Raw genomic sequence first — 21,148 nt, 5'->3', positions numbered from 1 at the left:
AGTACCATAGAGTAACAACTATATTTTTTGCTCAAACATGAGAATTCAAGAATAGTCCAGAAGACAGGCAGTCCGTAAGAAAGAAGTATGAAATAAAAAAGTTTACCAACCTGAAGATCCTGCATGTTCAGACATGTTCCTTTCATCATCTTCAAGTACACAAATTTGCAGAGGGACGATAGGGTTGAAGTCTTATTTCTCACCTCTATATATTATTTATTTAAAAACATTTTTGCTGTTAACAAGCATGTTATCTCTGGAGACACAAATCCACAGTTTGAGAACTGCAGAACTAAGCATCTCTGATGGTATCTTCTAGACTGAGCACTGAGTCCCATTGCATAGACAGAAAGATTAACCGAAATAATCCATACAGAAGCCCCTGGAACCCCATAAAATTGGGTCCCTAATCCATGAAACATTGGAACTCATTTACAAAACTTTCTTAACCATTACATGAATATATTGTCTCATATTATAGAATTAGAATTTATAATCCCTATTCCATGATGAGATATCTTTGAGCTATAATGTATCTTAATTAAAACTAATTTTAGATAGGTTTTTTCCTCAAAAAAAGCATTTTATCAAAAAAATCAGATTGAAATAAAAAAATCAATTTTTTTTTTAAAAAAAAAATCATTGATTTTTATCCACCCTGTCAGAGCATGAACTTTGCATCACAGAAAGCTTTATCAGGATACGTAAAGTTCTTCCTGAAACTAGGTTTCAGGTAGGAGTCTTCACGTCTGCAGCCTTGCTATGGAGCACAGGAGGGAAAATCCCTCTCTTGTACTTCTTGACACATTCACAGGTGGGTGTGTGCTTGCTACACAGAACAGGAGTGGGGCTTACTCCTACGCACCTTGTGAAGTGTGTGGGACAGGGCATTACAATGGGACAAGACAAGCAGAGACTGTAGAATTTTTCTCTGATTAAAAAAACTTTCATATTTTAAAAATGTCAACTGAGCATGTTAATTGTAAGGTTTACACATACAAAGAAAATGCACAACTTTTTAACTCTGCTGCCTTGTGTGGATGCCTGGTTATTCACACGACATATCAAATATTGTATTTTATGTGCATATGTACACACACAGAGATCACAGTGTCATTTGAGTGAGTGATGCATATGTGTTAGGAGGGGTTACAGTTTTAAGACTATAGTATAAAAGCCCCCTCTGAAGTGGCTTTTGAGAAAGGACTCAAAAAGTAGCCCAGCAGACAAAGGTCAGGAAGCAGATTTCTGAAAATTATTCTCTCTCTCAGCTTAATCCATGACTGGGAACTGGGACCTCAGACCTAAATTAAGTCTCAAACCCCCTTAACGGACCAAATCACATGGATGTCGTATTTAAAAGTAGGATTAAAGCCAGCGTGCATTTGCATTCACCATCCACCATCCAGCCAAAATGTAAAAATAAAATCCTTTTTCCCTCAGATTTATTTAGTAAACATTTCACATTAAATGAAATACTGTTACAACAAATTGTTACAGAGCATTATCACAATAGCGAACACATATTGAGAACACTATTAAGAACAAGATTGCAAGTTATTCAGCAGTTTTTTCTTGAACTCAAATGCCACTTATGTAAACAATAATGAAAACAAAATCCTGCTGCTAAAAAAGGTGTACACATAAAAACACTGTACATACACAGAATTACATTTCTCATCTGAAACTCACAACCAAATCACTCCTCACAAGTCAGAGTACAATACAGTACTCACGCTACAATGGTTCCAAATCCTGCTAAAAGTTAAAATTCTCCTTGGGTTTAAAGTACAGCACAGGACATAAGGCAAAATGTAGGAATTATCATCCAGTTCTTTGAGTTTTAATTAAACATCAGGAATTTAAGGCAAACTTGGAAATTTTTGCATTGTTTCATATAAATAAATGAGGACTTACAGATGACAAATTCACAAAAGCAACACTTAACTACCTCCGTAAAACAGTTAGCTATTTAGAACATCAGAGATGTATATTGGACACATTTGTCCCCTCAGAGATTCAAACAGGATATTCCAAAATCAAAGCATGTCTGATAGCAATGACTGTCAGGAAACTTGCATATGGCATTTTATTAAGTTTCTTCTAAACATGTGAATGAAAATCCAATGACTTATGCATATACAAACTCACACCTATTTCAAAGTGCTTCTAAAAAAATAATTTTGAGTGATTAAGAAATAGAACTGGATGATAATTTAAAGTTGTATGACATCTTATTTGAAGGTCTTAACTTTTAGATTGCATGAAAGATGGTACAGGCTGCAATAGGTTTATTTCTTTTAACTGCTAAACTGATTGTTGCATCAGATCTCCCTAAAATGGAGCACTTCGGTGAAGAGCACAAGCAGCGCCCAAAACAGAAAATGAATATGCCATATTTATTAGTTTATATGATCTCTAATCTTGATAGACGTACAGCATATGTGAGTATTCTGCATCTTACATTGATCCACTTCTATGAATATCCAATCTAAACAGATCTGCATCTAGAAACAGCAGGATTTTTCATTAACTATTACTTCTTCCGTTCGTAACATCAAACCTGCATACTGAAACGTTACTTAGGTTAGTAGTACTCTAAATTTAGCAATAGGCTGCATTAACCTCAGTGTCATGTAAAGTGGTAAGTCTATTTAACAAATTAATTTCACTATAGCCTAAATAAAGGGAATAATGTACATTGCACTTGTAAAATGCTTTGAGATCACTAAACGAAAGGCGCTAGCTAAATATTGACAAACCATCACCATACCTGTTAGGTATGCACTGTTGTCTTTTTATTGATGCCAGACCACTTATGTCTGTATCTTGTGCCACTTTCTACACATGAACTTTGTTTACTAATGAATCAAAATGAGACTTAAGTCTATATTTTAAAAAGCTGCATTCATGGAGTACTCTTGTAATTAATCAAACTCCTAAAAAAATTCAGTACATACTGAATTACAGAAAAAACTTGTAGCCACTTCAAGGCATAAACTCAAACAAACACTGTTTTGCAAACTAGGTTCTTGAGCATTTTTATCTCCTTGTTTAGATGGGGGATAAGATACTCCTTAATTCACAAAAATGAATGGTATCGCTATGAACTTGTAACTGGAAACCAAAACAGCATATGTAAACATTCAGCTTGGGTACTTACTTGAACAAAATGAAAAGGCAGCCTAGACAGCAGACTAACATGATTTTGGTTGTGACTTGTTCCTAAAATTGCTTTTCTCCGCACAAACTCTCCATGTACAACAATAGAGCTACCTGTCTTCTATCAACAGATCAACTGGAATCATTCAATTATGCATTATTGCTATGTAACTAGAATAAGCAATAGGTCATTCAAATAAGCAACACATAAAATGCTAAAATTTGTCCACTGTATTTGCTTACAAATCCTGCTGAATTCTACCAAGTTAGTAAAGCATGAAGACTATTTGCAGGATGTCATAATTTGTGCAAACATTGGTAAAACATGATTTTTTTTTATGGTTAAAAGACAGTTCTCTCATTGTTTAAATCCGAATGCTAGCTTATGGAAGAACAAGGAAAACTGCAGTTTGCCTGGTTGCAATTAGTTTTACAGAAAAATAAATTTAAGTATATCCAGGACACCTTATTTTATGTACTTATAAATGGCTTTTTAAACAACTTTGTCTAACATTATTGCACTTTCAAGAATAATAGTATGTGGATTTTAAGAGCGAGGGGAAACATACATTGGATTATTATGTTAAAATTGGGAAGGGGGGGGTGGATGGAAATAATCCCAGAAGCAGAAAAATGTATCAAGTACCAGAATTGGCAAGTATAAGTACAAATATTAGAACAGAATGCAAGATAAACGTGATTCCTTGTTTAAAACAGAAAGAAACATTTTGTAAAACATACTCTTGCAACCCAAAATAAATATTTATTCAGTTATTTATTTTAAATAAATGGTCATCACATAACCACCTCAATTTTTTATTTATCCACCCAAAGCTTAACTAACTGTAGGGCCATCACTGAAGTAGACTTCTTCAGATTCTGGTTTATCAGAAGAAACAACCTTCAGGGTTCAGTTACAAAGATATGTGCATAGTATAAATAACCATGCCTAGTGCTTTTTATTCAATGTGATACTTTTAAAGGCAAAACTTGTCTAAAGAGGCAGAGATTCACTCTTCATCCAGTCCATATTTAGAAACTTTGTGAAAATAGGAATATTAAACTAGATCAATTGAAAAAAATTAGAGTATGTTGTGTTATTACTGACATTTTTCATAGGCACAAATTAATAAAGCAGATAGAGAGAAACAAATACACTAGAGAACAATCAAAACAAATCATGCTTTATGCATACTGCACTAGATTGGTAACAGCCTTGTGGTAAATCCTACATTTAGCACCATTTTGATACCTGAACACTCTGTAAAAGCAATCACACATTCTTAAAAAAATAAAAGTTACAAGGAAATATGAACACAAGTCTGCTAGGACCAAGGATGGGATGGACACATCTTTCTAAATATTTACACCTACACTGTGAACTCTGCTGTGCTACTTAAGAAAACCAAGACATTGTTGATGAATTAACCATTTAAAATTGTCTTTGTATTATGATTACAAGCACTTTGCAGACCAGGTAAGTAATTTCATCTAGCATTAGTCCGTCCACAACAAAAATATAGGGGAAGGTTAAAACAAGTCAGTTGATTGCAATTTGTTTTAATAGGTTCAAAATTATAATAAAAGGCATTAAACTTACCTTGCAAATGTATTAATTTAAATAGTCACCCATGATAATTATCCCCAGCCCAAAACACATTAAGCAGGTAACGAAGGAGTTTACAGGCAACATACTATGGCATTTATTATTTACAAACCTTGAGATTCAGAAACAAGGCAGCCCTTTAGTTACTATTCATAAAAAAGATCGTGAAGCACTGGCATTTTCTCAATATGAAGACACAGCCAGACAACTATTAACGAACAACCCACTCATACGACACACTCAAAGGCCTCTCATCCCTCGCACAGTAAACTGCATGTTTCATAGTAGGAAGAGGTAAAAGCTCTAAAAAGTGAAAGGATACACTAGGTTTTCTAACCCTATCCCAGGTACCCTAATGTTAAGATAACCACTTCATGCCAGTCACAGGATGCAGTCCATACCCTAGATTGGCAACAAGTTTCCATTTGTTTTGTTTTGTGTAATTAACAATAACCAAGGCCAATTTTTGAAAAGAGAAAAAAATCCAACTCTGTCAATCAAATATTCATCCCACTCCTCCAACTCCAGAAAATGCAGCTTATGGTCTCCATGAATTGGGCATCTTTTCAAGTGGAAAAAGTTCCATCTTCACATTAGGTCCATGAGTTCACACTTTTCATCAAAGTGCAGTCAAACCAAAATTGCATCGACAGTACATCATTCCAGCAGAGTCCAGCCAAGTATCTGAGATAGGGTCATATTTCTGTACGGTGTTCAGATAGGATGACCCTGAGTGACCTCCAACTACATAAAGGTAGTTATCAATTACAGCTGCACCAACTCCTATTAAAGGGAAAAAGATGCAAAATTAATTAATTTTTGCTGAATAATATTTTTATTTTTAACCATCTAAAATGGTGTTTTTAAAAAAGGCTGCATGTGGGTGAAAAATCTGTGCCCCTTCAGATCTGTGTCTCCTTTCCTGAATCACCCTGCACCCTCCCTCAACACTTGACCCCCTTTTCCCAGTCAGACCAGGAGGAAGGGATATGCACTGCTGAAACTGAAATGCCTGTCCACAACCAGCTGCTTAGGATAGTTCTACTCCCATTTTTAGCCTCGTTCATAAAGATATTAAAAAATGACATTTTCTACATATCAGTAGTAGTTATTGTTTTTATAAATCTTGGTCAAGATTCTGCCTTCCTTTGGTTGAAAAGTATCTGAGTCCCCAGATAGTCCACACTGACTTCAAACGGTCTACTTGTGAATAAGGTACTACTCAATGTGAGTAAAAGTAGTAGAATTGGGCCTTTTATTATAATTAGATTAGGAAAATAAATGCTCTTGTAATGTATTCACACAAAAGTTAAATCCAATATTTAGTCAGTCATTTTTTCACATGACATTACATTATTTCAGCGATCTTTAGTCTACTCAGGGAAAAGAGACAACACTCTGACTGCCAGGTCCTGCATTCTTCTATAAAGTCAAATGGCAATTGTGTCTCTCAGGACACCAGGAAAACCTTGACATTCTCAGCACTTTACACATTCCTACCTGTTCTGGGTTCCTTCATAGGTCTACACACCGTCCACTGATTTTGATGTGGGTCATATCTCTCAATGCTTGACAAGTGAGACACCCCATTGTGTCCGCCCACTACAAAAATGAACCCCAGCATGACAGCAACACCAAAGTTTATCCTTTTGTCTGCCATTGAAGCTACTGTCTCCCAGGAGTCTTTACTTGGATCATAACGTTCCATGCTGCAGATACAAACAAACAACTTGTAAGTCTTGGGTTTAATGACATTTGTTTGCACCGAGTTTTATACCACAGGAGACTTATCTGCATTCATCAGGGATTCCTAGCTTGCTTCTGTCTACTAAAAAGTTTGCTCAATTATGTAAGGCAACAAGAAAAAATGTTTAGGGTAATGGAAAAATTCTGCAGTATAGCTTCTTTTCACCAAGGCTGGCACAAAGAAGCTCTGAAGCCAACATACTCAACAACAGAAGGATCAGCCCCTCTTAGGATCCTCCAGCAAAGAAGAATTGGCATAACTGAAGATTCAGCCCACAACTTTGCCAAAAACAATTTAAAAATATTCCCTCATGGCCAAATAATATAGTTCTGCCTGTATAGTTCTGAGGTTATCAGATTACGGTCATAACCACAGGATACATTTTGACATGAAACAAGACAGAGTGCGGGGCTGAGGGTTCTTGTGAAGGACAAGTGCAACTATAATTCAAGTAACCACCACCACCACCACCAACAGGTAATCTGAACATTTCACAACTCTGCAATGGAATTTAACCGAAAAGTCTACCAGGCTCAAGATTTCCCCATCTTGCCACACCACCATCTGAGACTGGAAGGGGGTGGGGATGGAAACGGGAAAGGAGTATTCGTCAAGAATGGCAACACAGGGGTTGGAACTGAACAGTAACGGAGGATGGGACATGTCCTCACTTCAGGGTAAATTTGAAAGTAACATGCAGCCCCACGAAACATACCTCTCCAGCACTGGAGCTGTACAGAAGACAGTAGTTACTACAGACATAGGAATGCAGCCATCCCTTACCAGATGTGCCGCGCCCGTGGCATGGGGGGGGAAGGAAAGAGAGGAACAGGGATCCAGGAGTAGTAGTGCACTGAAGGCAAGGAGCTTATTTAAACATCAGCCAGCTTACTTGATCTTCCAGGGCTTGTATGAGCCTGATGACCATGTCATAAACAGGGTCCATAAATAGCGAAAAACAAAGCCACTCAATAAAAAGCTTTAAAAAAGGGAATCTAGAAATATCTGTCACAATTTCAGTAACACCACAACTGTGAGTGATACTAACAATTCCTTTGTGACAAAGGAAGAGCTGTTCAAGCTACGAATATAAGAGAAGAGTAAGACTATCATAACCGTTCAATATTGAGGTCTGTTCTTAGTGTTTTTTCTTTAAAATTTACATTGGTTTAATACTTAAATAAAGGTAGTTATCAATTACATAAGTAATTAAATAAGTATACTTCACATTACTCCAGCAATGAATGTAGTAGTCTCCTCCCCCCCCGCCCAACAACGTTTAACAGAACTCACCTCTAAGAAACTTATGCATGTCTCATTTGTTCATCAGCTGAACAGCACCTCCTTTGTCACAAACTAGGGGTCTGATCCTTTCACCATTTAATTCAGTGCCAAGAACATCAACAGCAGTAGAACCAAATGCCAGGTCAGCACTGCCCAACTAGTCTATTTATATATATTACATTCAATAATTTTAAATATTGGTAGTTCACAAATGGCCAGATTCTCCATCTTTTTGCTGATTATCCTGCTGTTTTAAGTGAGTCTTCTTTTGCTAGCTTGCCTTTTGAAGAGAAATGCCCAGCTGTTCTGCTGCCATTGTTAATGAAGGAAAGTTTGTGTAAGCTGCATCCTATGGCCCTAATCCTGCAGCCAGATCACAGATTTCAAAAAATTTAAGACCAAAAGGGACAATTAGATCACAGAGTCTTGACCTCCTGCATAACACAAACCATTAAATTTCAACCAGACACCCCTAAATTGAGCCCAATGATGTTAGTCCAAAGGAGATTAAACTGTCATGTGTCACAGGCAGGGAACAGGGGACACTGAGGTGTCAACAATACTGTTGCAATGGTTGGGAACTGATCTGACGGGAGATGCCCAGCAGCAGGTGATCCCTGCTCCATGCTGTTGATAAAGGTAAAAAACCCGCAAGGTCCCTGGCAACATGACCTGGGGTAAAATTTATTCTTGAGCCCAAATCTGGTGATCAGTTAGAGCCTGAGCATATGAGTAAGACACACCAGGCATCTAGAAAGGAGATTCTCTCTATCATATCAGAGCACTGATCCACCCAATCTGCTGTCCGGCCTCCAGTTGACCAATCTGATACTTCAGAGGAAGGCAAAACAAACCAACACACATCTGGTCAATTGTGCATCAGGAAAAAAAAAAAAAAATCTTCCTGACCCTGCAGGTGACTGGCTGAAGCACGAAATTTGATTATAGTCAGTGTGTTAACACTGAACTACAAGTGTTATGAGCATGGTGAGGGCAATGCAGGCAATCCTGTTCTTGCCATGGCCCAGGAAATAAGGGAATGTATGCGGGGATTCACGGACAGAAGGGATCATGGACCAAGATCCATGTGGTGAGAAGCTGGCAACTGAATGGAGCACTGACGACTTCAATGGAACTCCTTATGGGTGCAAGATTCCATCCACGGGGATCTGAATGCAGGACTAGGGCCTGTGACTGTGTGTGGTTTTGTGCTCATCCCCTTGTACTGGAACTTTATTGTTAAACTAGTCTAAGGCTCCAGTTCAGCAAGATACTTAAGTACAAGCCTTTATATAGACTTACATTTTCATATTGTTAGCATCAGAAGTTTAAGCATATTTTTCTCTTAAGATTTGTATAAAAGAAGAGCTGAGCTCTTAGTTAGAACACTTCAGTTGTATACTGAAAAAAGATTCCCCAAATGAATTCTCATGTTGATGCAGCAGAACAATAACTAATGAGGCCCACCGTGGATTACCACTGATCTTGCTTAGAAACTTACAGATGGCTGCTGATCACAAGGTAAATATTATCACTGGTTTTCCAAGTTCACATTGTTTTCATCCGGCAGACCTCACGAGTACGTACCTGTCCATATGGGCAGGGCCGTAGCCGCCGATGGCGTATATCATCCCATCCAAGACAGCCGCAGCAAAACAACTTCTTGTTTTACTCATTGGGGCCACTGGTTGCCATTCCTTGACCTTTGGAATGTATTTCTCCACTGACTGTAAATAAGACTGCCCATCATAGCCACCTAAGGCATACAGTTCTCCTGCTAGAACCACGACTCCAAGAGTACTTCGGCTCTCATTCATTCTTTCAAGAGATGTCCAGGTATTTGTATCAGGATCCCAGCATTCCACTGAACTTTCATGTTTTCGGTAATTGATGCCTTGACACATGTGGGTTGCAATCCCTCCTACAACATATATTTTCTGGTCCAGGACACATATTCCAAATTCATAACGGGGAATGCTAAGAGGCGCCAGACCTATCCAGGAGTCTTTCTGGGGAAAATACATCTCAACACTGGAGAGGAAATAGAGAAATTGGATTAGGTGAACAGACTTTACTCTTTAAAGCTTTGCTAAGTCCCACCAAGTAGTATTTATTTGTTAAAGACTGAAATGTATGTTCCATACCCATGTACCTTCCAGTGGCTTTAATGGGAGTTGGATCAGGCCTTAAGTGATCCAGATCCAAGAATATGGGGTATTTCACACTCGTTGATTAATGTGTATGAGAGAGTTATTTGGTGAGGTAACTCTTCCTCTGTATATACACAGGTAGGAAGAGAAAATTCCCAAAAGTCACCATGAAATATATTATCATAGAATATCAGGGTTGGAAGGGACCTCAGGAGGTCATCTAGTCCAACCCCCTGCCCAGAGCAGGACCAATCCCCAATGTTTGCCCCAGATCCCAAATGGCTCCCTCAAGAACTGAACTCACAACCCTGGGTTTAGCAGGACAATGCTCAAACCACTGAGCTATCCCTCCCCCCCCAATCACTGTATGGTCACCAAGACCAGAAATCTGCTGGCAATTGGCATTAAAGTTGCCATGGGAAATCCAGCTTCAACAGTCTCTGGGACAGCTTCAGACCCCAAATGAGACCTCAGTGATCACAGCTGGATTTTTCCTAGACCTTTATTTCCTTGACAGTTACAGAGTCCAGCAACCTCAGTCTTCTCAGAAGGGTTCAAGGCAGAGGCTGATACAGATACAACAGCAAATATTACAACTCTGCTGTCCTGCAGGAGAAAGCATTCCATGCTGCAGAGTGGTGTGGCCCATTTTCAACTAGCTGCTTGTGGAGCAGATATCTGCATTTGCTCTTCCCCCAGCTACATTTCACCTTGAATTTATTAGAAAAGTTAAAATAAATAGATAAACAAATAGCTCTATGTCCAGATGGATTGTTTAAACTCAAGGACTTCAGTTTAGTCAATTACAGTAGGGAAGAGGAAAAGCTCCTTATTCCACTGCATTTGCTAAAGGCTTGAGAACAGCTGAAAGCAATGGATTTCCGACAAAAATATTGGGAAGGGATAGTCTTACAGTCCGTACTTCAATGTGGGAGTTTGCAGAAGAACAGCTCCAGAGAGAATATCAGAAAAGTACACTATTTGATTTAATAGAAAGCCACAAAGTCTCAATTAAAATACCTCTGATCCTTAAATCTGAGGAACTGACAATTTCCCACCCCCGACTATCTTCTGTGCCAATAGTGGTTTTCAATCATCACTTTGCTTCAGGAAAGCTATGTTTTCAGATCAAATTTGGGAAAGTTAAGAAATACAGTTGTATCTTCAGTAAATCATATGTAGATTTACAGATTATATATCAAGAAAAAATAATTACCTCAAAAATTAAAAACTTCAAATGACATGCTAAACTTTTCTTTAAGTCATGTAATTGTAGGAGTTTGGTTTCAAGTTATTTAACAGGATACTAACCGAACCTTTCTACTCTAAGAGATGGTCTGAATTGTGACAGATATTACAACCCCATCCAGTATCTTTAAGTGCCATTGTATTAAATTTATAAATGATTTATGTATGATTGCATTCTACTCCATGGGGGAGGGTTACCAGAGCTCATACAGGAAATAAAAACAGTGGGGGGGTGATTAAGGCCAGTCACTAAGACTAAACAATTCTAGAGAGGTTTGCATATGCTGGCTGAAGCTGAGTTTTCCAAAGACAAGACAAAGAAGGGGCTTTTGGTATAAAAGGATGACCTGGAACTGAGCTACAGGACCTTCTCTCTGATCCAGAAAATGGACAGGACCTCCTGACCAAGGGCCCCAATCCTTGAGGAAGGGCTGGAAAGACTTTGGTCTACTAGAGATCCCAGAAGACTGAAGAGTAACCTCTGGTAAGATTTTAGCATGCTTATCAGAATTTTGGTTGTTTTTGTTTTCTCTGTAATGCTTTTACCTTAAGAATACACATGTTTTGCACAGAGTGAGCTGTGCAGTAACTGACAACACACTGTTCATAGCCCTGGGAAAGAAAGCAAAGCACAGGACCAGCCTTTGGGCAGACTGGCTTGCTGGGATATCACAGCGTGGGCAGGGAGCTGTGCAGCCTTAAAACCCCAGTCAGGAATGACAGTGACATGGGTCTCCATTAAAGACAGGTGACAGTTGGGAGCTGGAAGCCATATGTGGGTATCCTCAAGGGACCATGGAGGGGGAATACAGGTGCAGTTACCAATAAACTGTGACATGAATACTCTATCAGTCAACAGTATAATAAGGCTTAATGTTTAGTGTTAAAGGTATACTGTGAACCACAAAACAAAACACCACATTACATTTGTCTGAAAATGTTATAAGCCAGTGGTTCTCAAAGCCGGTCCACTGCTTCTTCAGGGAAAGCCCCTGGCACGTCCCTTGGCCCGCGCCGCTTCCCGCAGCCCCCATTGGCCTGGAGCAGCAAACCGCGGCCAGTGGGAGCTGCGATCGGCTGAACCTGCGGACGCAGCAGGTAAACAAACCGATCCGGCCCGCCAGGGGCTTTCCCTGAAGAAGCAGTGGACCGGCTTTGAGAACCACTGTTATAAGCAACCCCGAACAATACCAGAACTGGAAAACACCCCAAAAGAAGTCATGTTTCTCTCTCTTTTTTTTTTTTAAATACAATTTGCTTTCGGCATCTGACACAACTCAGAGATGTATATTGAATATGACCATTGGGGTCTATTCATAACAAAGGACCTGTGCAAGCTCTCAATTACCCTGTCTCTAAAGTGGTGGGAAATTACATTTGTCTCCCTCCTTAGGTAAGGATATGAGCCCTTGTTCAAAAGAAAGGCTGTGTAGTGTACATAATCAATCATTTACAAGTGAGACTAGCACATCTGGCTTCTCCTAGGCCAGGGGGGTGACAGCAGCTGTTGCTATTAGTGCTGAATAATCTTCCCCTCCCTCTTCCAAGCATTCACTCTCATCCAATTCTAGCACTGTGCTTTGGAGCATGTTCAGGGCAGATAGAACGTTATATCGTAGCAACATGCTTCTAATAAGCTATACTTCAGAGGCTAACATTGATCCTAAATCTTGTTGGATTTTCATGGGGACAGCAAAAGGCACATTTCTGGCCCCAAGATCATCCCACTGCGAAATTTCAAGTTCTTATTCCAACCATTTGAGGGACTACAGCTCTTAGATTATCCAACCATTTATCTGAATTTAGCAAGCCTAATTTCCCTCCCCCCACACCATCTCATTCTTAGAAAAAACAGAACTGTTTTTGCTAATGCACACGAAGTTTGGAAAATTTCAGATTAAGTGGTTTTAAGCAACTGAAAACAGAGGATTATAAGTATAAAGCAACTTTAACTAAAGGTGTAGCCATACTACTTACAATCAAGGATTCAAAGCACGAAAAATGTAACTTAAAAAGTTATACCATCTCAAACATCATTTGAAAAATAAGAGAGTTACCAGTCCCAATGATACATTCTGGTTAAGTGCAAGGTCTGTTTTATCAATAAGGTTTTGTGGGGCACACATCTATGATACCTAAGCTACAGTTTTTACTATTTGGCAGTCTAGAATGGTGATTGGGGAGAGTAACAAAAATCGTATACACAGTAAAAACATGAAAGGCTACCAAGGCAAAAACAGAGTGAAAATAACTGTACGGTTAACAAATTTCATATTTAAATACATGCAACCCAAATGATCTACTAAGGCTTTGCAATATTTTACATTGTAGAAAAGTTCTCAGCACAAATAAAGAACACGTATCAAGGAAGATCATATATAAAAATAAAGAGCACGGTATGCTCAACCCTGTTTCTCTGACATTTTTTAAATTTGATTTTTAGTCATTTGGGTGCTCATGAAAGGAGCTGATACACTGACAACCTCAAGACTGAAGCCCTTTAATTACAAAGTAAACAGTTACAACCCAAAGACTGTCTCAACCCTGACCTGGAGGACATGTTAATGCATGGCTTCTTAACACCACTTAGTGTCACCAATACTCCTTACCTTTCCAAACAAGCAAACAGTCCAGCTTTTCCTCCTACAGCACAAAGTACTTTGGGAGCACAACGTGGTCGTGTCATCAACACAGTCTGATGGGAAAGTCTATGCTCAGGCATAAAATGGTATTTCAGAGCTTCATTCAGCAGATGTTTACAAGTATGGTCATCACGAATAAGATGGTTTGCCTCATACAACCTAGTAAGAAACTTAACGCTCAGCAGTGGCAACCGGACACAGTGTAGCAGCTGTGCTAAGTACTTCTGTCGCTCCTGCACATCGTACTTGATCCAAGACTCCAGTGCATAAAAAACCGTCTCTTCTGTGACAACATTCAAACAGTCATTTGAAACAATTTCATCTAATTCAGCATGTGTAAGCTCAAAAAATTCTTCAGTCTGACAAACATCTTCAAAATTCTGACAAATGTATTTGTTCGCAGCCAAGTAGAGGTCATGGCAGCCATACGTCTCCGCGAAACGAGAAATCCCAATGCAATTGCCAGGATCTAGCTGGCTTTCAAGAAATGTGCAACATTCCTTTAGTACAAGTTTGATCTGAAGAAGATTTGCAGCTGGAAGAAGTGACTCTACAGTGTCCTGCGAGATGAATACAGTCCCTGTGTACGCATATTCCACTATAGCCTGCAGTGCTGCCTCGTCAATGCACTGGAACTCTACCTCGGAGTTCTCTTTCTTTGACAGATTTCCAGTGAACATGGCTTTGAAATACGGGCTGATGCTAGCAAGTACCACTTTGTGTGCATGGATCTTGACATCGCCAACTCTAAGGACAATGTCACACAGCTCGTGATGTTGGCGAAGGAGGTTCAAGCCCTGCAGAAGCTGTTCAGAATGTAAGTGGGTTAAGTTGGCAAGCATGTAGGTTGGAGACGACTGGTCCATCTGTGACAAACAAAATTTTAAATATGTTACTCAGCCTTTTATTTTAAAGGGTTTCGTTATCCATTTTACTTAGGCCTCAAATCATTAAACAGACAACATTTAAAAAAATCAAATTTATTTTTCATCATTCATGCTGTTATTTTAATTATTGCATTATGCTCCAATTGGACAAATAAAACAAATGTTTTTCTTTCTGATTTTCACAAACTAGCAACGTGCTTTTTTTATGCACATTAATTTAATGTCAAAGGTATTCTTATTATATTTTTAAAAAAGTCTTTCCTTTACAGAACTTATATTTTGGGCCTTACGTACCTGATAATGTGTTTAAACTGGGATTTTGCATCAAATATACCCTCAACACAACCACAGTGGTGGAATAAAAACAATTAAGAGACCATGTTCATTTTGGACAGAACTTATCAAAGTAATATGAGATGCAGATCACTGCCCTTTTCGGTCAGGTTGATGCACAAATGCCCTCGTTGGAAGAAACCTGCCTAATGTCCAGTTGAACGCTTCAAAGTCAATGAGCTGAACTGATAATTCTCTTTAGTGAATACAGTAGAACCTCAGAGTTATGATAACTTCAAGAATGGAGGTTGTTCATAACTCGGAAATGTTCATAACTTTGAAGAAAACATTATGGTTTACAACTGAATATTGTCTTAATATAGCTTTGAAACTTTACTATGCAGAAGAAAAATGCTGCTCTCTCTTTATTTTTTAGTAGTTTACGTTTAACACAATACTAGACTGTATTTGCTTTTTTTTTTTTTTTGGTCTCTGCTGCTGCCTGACTGTGCACTTCTGGTTCCAAATGAGGTGTGTGGTTGATTGGTCAGTTCATAGCTCTGAGGTCCTACTGTACTGAGCAAACCTTGTGAAGAGGAAACAATTACTACACATGTCCTTGGAGGAAAGCAGGTGCCATGAGCTCTTCAAAATTTAATATTCTGCAAGGAGGTTCAATATCTTCCTCCTCCTTTCCCAGGAGCACTTGGGAGGATTCATTATTTAACATTTCGAACGTGCTTTGAAAAGTTCTCAAACATTACTAAATTAAATTATTGTAGTTTTAGAAAAGAACGGGAGTGCTTATTCCAGAATCTCTTATTTCAAAATCATTTCTAACAAACAATTATAAGGGGCCATTCTGCCTGCAAAACTATTTTTCTTATTGTGACAGACTGACAATATCTTGAACAAACCTTATGGAATTAAGATAAACTTTACTGAATTAAATTAAACCTTATTGAATTAGGGTTAATACCTCTGAGGTACTGTGTATTAAAAATGCAGTTGTGTGTTATTTTGGCATTGTACATACCTTCTCTAGAAGGGAGAGGGGATGCTAATGTACTTCCTCTGTTATCAACCACTTGAAGCCACCACCTTGGAAAGGCTCACATATATTAGCTCAGATTGGATTCTCCTGGGACCAAAGGCCAAAGAAACGGGTTTTGAATAATTAGCTTAATTTTAAACTGGCTCATGGGCTTTCTTCCTGAATCAACAAATGGATGGGACCCCGTTCTACAAAGAACCTCAATCCTTAGCGTAGTGTTGAAAGGACTGGGTGCTTTTTCTGAGCTGAAGTTGTAATGAATTTGTAACCACCAGACATCCCCCCTTGGGTGGGAGGTTGGAGGACTGCTCCTGCCAGAATCCATGTTAGGATGATGTCTGGTAAGCTTATTAGCTGTGTGTAGGTTCTTTTATTGTTTGTCATATGTTTTCTTGGTAGTGCCTTTTACCTTAAGAATAAAGAAGGCTTGCATAGGAAGTGCTTTGTGGTACCTTATAACTGTAGCAAATGTACCTGTGTTAACCGTCTCTGAATAGGAAGTAAGCAGGTGTCCATCAGCAGCCTGTCTGTGCTGGGGATAACACGGTGTAGGCAGGGAACCGCTCAGCCTGGCAAAACCCTGGTCAGAAGGCAAAGAGACACGTTTCCACAGAGAAAGGCAATGGCTGGGGAGTTGGAAGCCTGAGAGTGGGTGCCCAGGCTGAACCATTGAGGGGAAATACAGCTGCAGTTGCACTGAACTGTGACACTTATTATTTATTAAATAAATATAACACCCCTAGACTCTATCTTGAGTATAATTCTGTTTGTTGTTTTTATAGTTATTGGTTCATAAACCACAGAAGTAATTCTTTTGTTTACTTTTGTATCGCAACCAGAATTATTAAATTTGTGGTGGGGAAAAAGTGTCAGGCTGCTAAAAACTGAGGCAACGGAATTTCCTTCTCAGATAATGATTCGACAGATTCTACCCTTTTAGGCTACATCCAGATGTGCTTTACCAGTCTAGGAATACTAGCACTATCTACCAGCAAAGTGCTCCTACTGAGGATGCAACTATACAAGCTTTATACCAGTATAATAAATCCATCCCCTACAAATGAAAGAAACTGGTAAAAGTGCACATATCCTGGCACAGCTGCATGCATGCTAAGGGTTTCTGGTTGCACAAGCTAGGTCAGTCAGGAATCACACATCTTTGTACCCCTGACCAATACAGCTCTTCGGGCAGAAACCTGTAGTGCAGACCTAGCCCTGCACTCTGAAAGCCCACTGAAATCAATGGGTTGTGAGGCAAAATTTGGCCAAATCATTTTAAATTCTGATTTCGCCATCATTATCCACTTATTCATGCACAGCTGCCCCCAGCATCAGCCATAGGGGTTATGCACAGAGGAAAGAACAGACTTCTAAACCTAGATATTGTGCAAAAGAAAGGATGATAAATAAACTAGAGGGAAACAACATTTTAAATTGTAAACTTTTCAAGCATTCCATTAACGTGTCCCCATTGTTATACTACACATTTTCACCTCTTGCTTGTTCAGCTTGTTTAAATACAATGGCAGAGACTACAACTGACAGATCCGCTCTTGTTCATGACCCCAGATAAAATACATATGAACCTTGTGCCCATCAGATTTCTGAATTTTAAATAAATCAGCTTTTCATCTGTTAAACTGACTACAATGCATTATCATTTTACTTCTTGTAAACTGGTACTAAAAAGTAAGGACTTGTGGTCACTGGCAAGTTTCTCTTCATCACTTTTATAACTCCCTGACACCTAATTTGCACAGTAGAGCACCGATGAAGTGCTGAATCTGGAGGGAGACAATTATCTGACAATGTTTAAATATAGAACATAGCAGTCGCTAGCAAAGAGGTGAAGAATTACAACCAAAGTAAAAACAATTTTGTGCAGGAAAATACACAAGTTTACCCCTTTCCTATTATAATATTGTATAAAGTTTTTAAGAAAACCCTTCATCACAATTCTCTGAAAACAAGATTGTGACAACTGGTCACTGAATTTGCAGTATTCACAAGCTTAGTGATGCAATCTAGCAGCTAAAACCCCTGCTTCTTTTCTTTTTACTTCCTTTAGTTAAGTGTATTTGTTTACAGAGATTATATTTCTTTGCCTCACTTCCTAATTTTACTCTACGAGTATACAGAATCCAACAGACACACGAAGCTAACAACATCCTGAAAGACTATGGCTAGAGAACCAGAATCATTAGTGTGATATGGAATAAGTCCCAGATCCTGCAAAAACGTGTGCACGTAACTTTGCGTGCGAGCAGTCCCACAGAATTAAATGTGACTACTCACATTTGTGTTTACCACACATAACAAAACCAGTGATCTTCAAATAAACAACAATGCAGATTCTGTGCACATCTTTACTTAGTTTGTTAGCCATGAAGTCAGAACAAGGTACAGACAGGGCTTTGGAGCTGTGCTCCGGCTCCGATCCAGCTCCAGGCAAAACCTGCAGCTCCACTGCTCCGGACCTCCACAGGCTCCGCTCCAAAGCCCTGGGTACAAAAAAACAAGGAGTCTGGTGGCACCTTGAAGACTAACAGATTTATTTGGTTTGGGCATAAGCTTTCGTGGGCTAGAACCCACTTGCATCCCACGAAAGCTTATGCCCAAATAAATCTGTTACTCTTTAAGGTGCCACCGGACTCCTTGTTATTTTTGTGGATACAGACTAACACGGCTACCCCTGCTACTTGAGAACAAGGTAAATACACTAGTCAGAGAAATGTGCCTATTCAAATAACTTGCACTTAGCAAAGCGTGGTACTGTTCCTATAAAACACTTAGATGAACTGTTGAGTTCTAGTCCCTTCTAATGACAAAAATTAAAACGGGAGTACAATAAATACCAACAGAATTATTGTTAGGAATGTCATGATTATCTTGGAAAAGTTATATTAAATTTGTTTGACCTATAAATTATCCCCTTTTCACAAACAATATTATATAATGATCCCCATTATCTATATACAATTTTCTTTACATGGGAATAATAGGAAGTAAGGGCTCAGGTGCTTATTCCAGATCAAGGGAGCTTTGAAATGCCTCCCCCACATCCTCATTTGTACCATAAAACCCTAGAATCACAGCACATGACCATCAAGGCCTTCTCCTGTCCAGTAGAGGCTTGTTCCCTATTGGCACATTCAAGAGCTTCACCAAGTTTAATTTTAAATTTCTTAAGCAACCACAAGTTGTGTGTCAAATTACAATGAAAAAAAATGCCATCCCCAACACTGTGTAGCATAAACCTTCTTGTTTGTGCTTCTTAATTTTATTCTAACTCTGATATAGACCATAATATAAAAAAGGGAATATGCAATAAATAAGCCACCATTTCACACAAGTTTACTGCTGAAGAAATTAACAGGCTGGGTTAGCCTCTTATTTAACTCTCTCCAGAGGCACAGCTTTGGAAAATATGCTAGAAGGACACACGTGGCCTTTGGGTACCACTGTCAATACAGAGATATTATTTGTATTGTAATCTCCTCAAACTATGGATTAGTTGAGACCTGACAGGCCTGTTCCATTTCTAGGTTCTATGAACAAATCATAGGACACTAAAGACAGAACTATGTTTGTCCCCTCCAGACTGGATTACTGAATATTCTCTACTTAGGGCTATTCTTAAAGACAACTCTGAAAATTCAATTATAACAGAAGGCCTACCTACTTGGTGAAGTGTACTTGTTTTGCCACCTCCGCATTGCTTCCCCATCTACTTTTGGGTATAATACAAAATGCTGGGTTTGGTCTAAAAAGCCTCACTGGTAACGTGGCAATTTTCCCATGGAACATTTTTCATCAGAAAACACCGATTCATCAAAATGTTCCATGAGAATGAGACAATTTTGACAAAACAGCTAGAAACCAGAAAGGTTTTCAGTGGAATCCTGCCTCATTTTCCGCCAGCTCACCCTCCTGGCTCCTTGGGAGCAGGGGCTCCCAGCACAGTCTGCCAGGGGCCTTGCCCCAGAACTGGGGTCCCAGCCTGGCCGGCTGCCGCAACTCCAGGGGGCTGGGGGAGCCTTGGAAACGTTTCAAGCAAGTCAAACTGAAGCACCGTTTTGACTTTTCTTAATAAAGTTTCGGCCTTTCCATTCTGCAGGAAGTTTCATTTATTTTGGAATGTCCCACGGCAAAGGAATTTGGTTTGGGACCCGGGATCTAGCTTTGGTTTATAGGTTGCCTTCTTACTACCCATCAGTTGGGTGTCTTCTGGGAGCCGAGGCAGGGCAGGTCTGCAAACCCGAGGACTGGCCCAGGGCGCGCTCGGCGGGCAGCGCCTGCCTGGGACCCCGGCTCGCTCGGGCGCCTCCGAGGGCGGCGGCGGCGTCAGGCTGACGCCCAGCGGCATGAGGCGCTGCGAAGCTGGGGCGGCCCAGAGGTCCGGGGGACGGTCCCTGACCCGAGGGGCGACAGGGGCGCTCCCGGGACGGGCGAGGGGAGCCGCGGCAGGGCCCGAAGCCGGGGGGCTCTGGCGGGCCGGAGCCGCGTACCGGCCCGCTCCTCTCCGGGAGCGGCCCCCCGCCCGTGTGGAGAGCTGGGCTCTCGGGGCCGGCGGGCGGTGGGGGGCCGCAGCCCGGCCCGGCCACCGGGGGGCGCTGTTCGCCGCACACGGGGCTCGGTTGCAGACGGGGCTCTTCCTCCCCGCCCCGGGGCCCGGGGGCCGCTCCGCCGCAGGCTCGGCTCACCTGAGTCATGAGGGCGGCAGAGGCCAGGACGAGACCGAAGCCCGCGGCGGCGGCGGCGGCGGCAGCAGCAGTAGGCCCCGTCGCCTCCTGTCAGACACCAACACACAGCGGCCTTGCGTCACTTCCGGGCACCCAAACCCACGGCTCCGGAGCTTTGCCTTCCCAACGGCCATTTCGGTACAGCCGCCATCTTGTGGGTCACGTGACACTAGCCCGCCGCCCCGCCCCCGAGGAGGGACAGTGGCGCCTCACCCTCGAGCTCCCGGAGCCTACAAATCCCATAGTGCTCTACACTGCCCTTTCCGGCAACAAGCGGCGTCGAGACGTGCCTTGGGACGGTCACGTGACGCCCTCCCCTGGCAGGCGGCCATTTTGCCACGCGCTGCGGGGGG

General features: G+C 40.6%; 1 protein-coding gene across 2 annotated transcripts; it reads right to left on the bottom strand.

Moving 5' to 3' along the window:
- Nucleotides 1–1,439: 1,439 nt before the first annotated feature.
- Nucleotides 1,440–20,896, bottom strand: KLHL28 (kelch like family member 28). Of its 2 annotated transcripts, XM_074956586.1 has the most exons (6): nucleotides 20,757–20,896; nucleotides 16,528–16,633; nucleotides 13,807–14,705; nucleotides 9,387–9,830; nucleotides 6,269–6,477; nucleotides 1,440–5,551 (listed from the first exon to the last, which is right to left on the bottom strand). In XM_074956586.1, the coding sequence occupies exons 2-6, from the start codon at nucleotides 16,567–16,569 to the stop codon at nucleotides 5,388–5,390; spliced, it is 1,758 nt and encodes a 585-aa protein (XP_074812687.1). In that variant the 5' UTR covers nucleotides 16,570–16,633; nucleotides 20,757–20,896; the 3' UTR covers nucleotides 1,440–5,387. The 2 variants fall into 2 exon arrangements, with proteins under 2 accessions (XP_074812687.1, XP_074812688.1); XM_074956587.1 differs by lacking the exons at nucleotides 16,528–16,633; nucleotides 20,757–20,896 and adding an exon at nucleotides 16,036–16,141.
- Nucleotides 20,897–21,148: the final 252 nt, after the last annotated feature.

The sequence above is a fragment of the Natator depressus genome, chromosome 6 (genome assembly GCF_965152275.1).
Source record: "Natator depressus isolate rNatDep1 chromosome 6, rNatDep2.hap1, whole genome shotgun sequence".
Lineage (NCBI taxonomy): Eukaryota > Metazoa > Chordata > Testudines > Cheloniidae > Natator > Natator depressus.
The sequence above is the reverse complement of the archived record's forward strand: the minus strand, read 5'-3'. Positions and strand labels throughout refer to the sequence as shown.

Bases quoted from the DNA above. Each gene is read 5' to 3' on its own strand.
- KLHL28 (XM_074956586.1), bottom strand. From the start codon at position 16,569: ATGGACACCTGCTTACTTCCTATTCAGAGACGGTTAACACAG. The intron at 6,478-9,386 runs GTACGTACTCGT...TTGTATCTGCAG, and splicing joins GGCCCTGCCCATATGGACAG to CATGGAACGTTATGATCCAA. The intron at 5,552-6,268 runs GTAGGAATGTGT...TCCCTTTAATAG, and splicing joins TATGAAGGAACCCAGAACAG to GAGTTGGTGCAGCTGTAATT.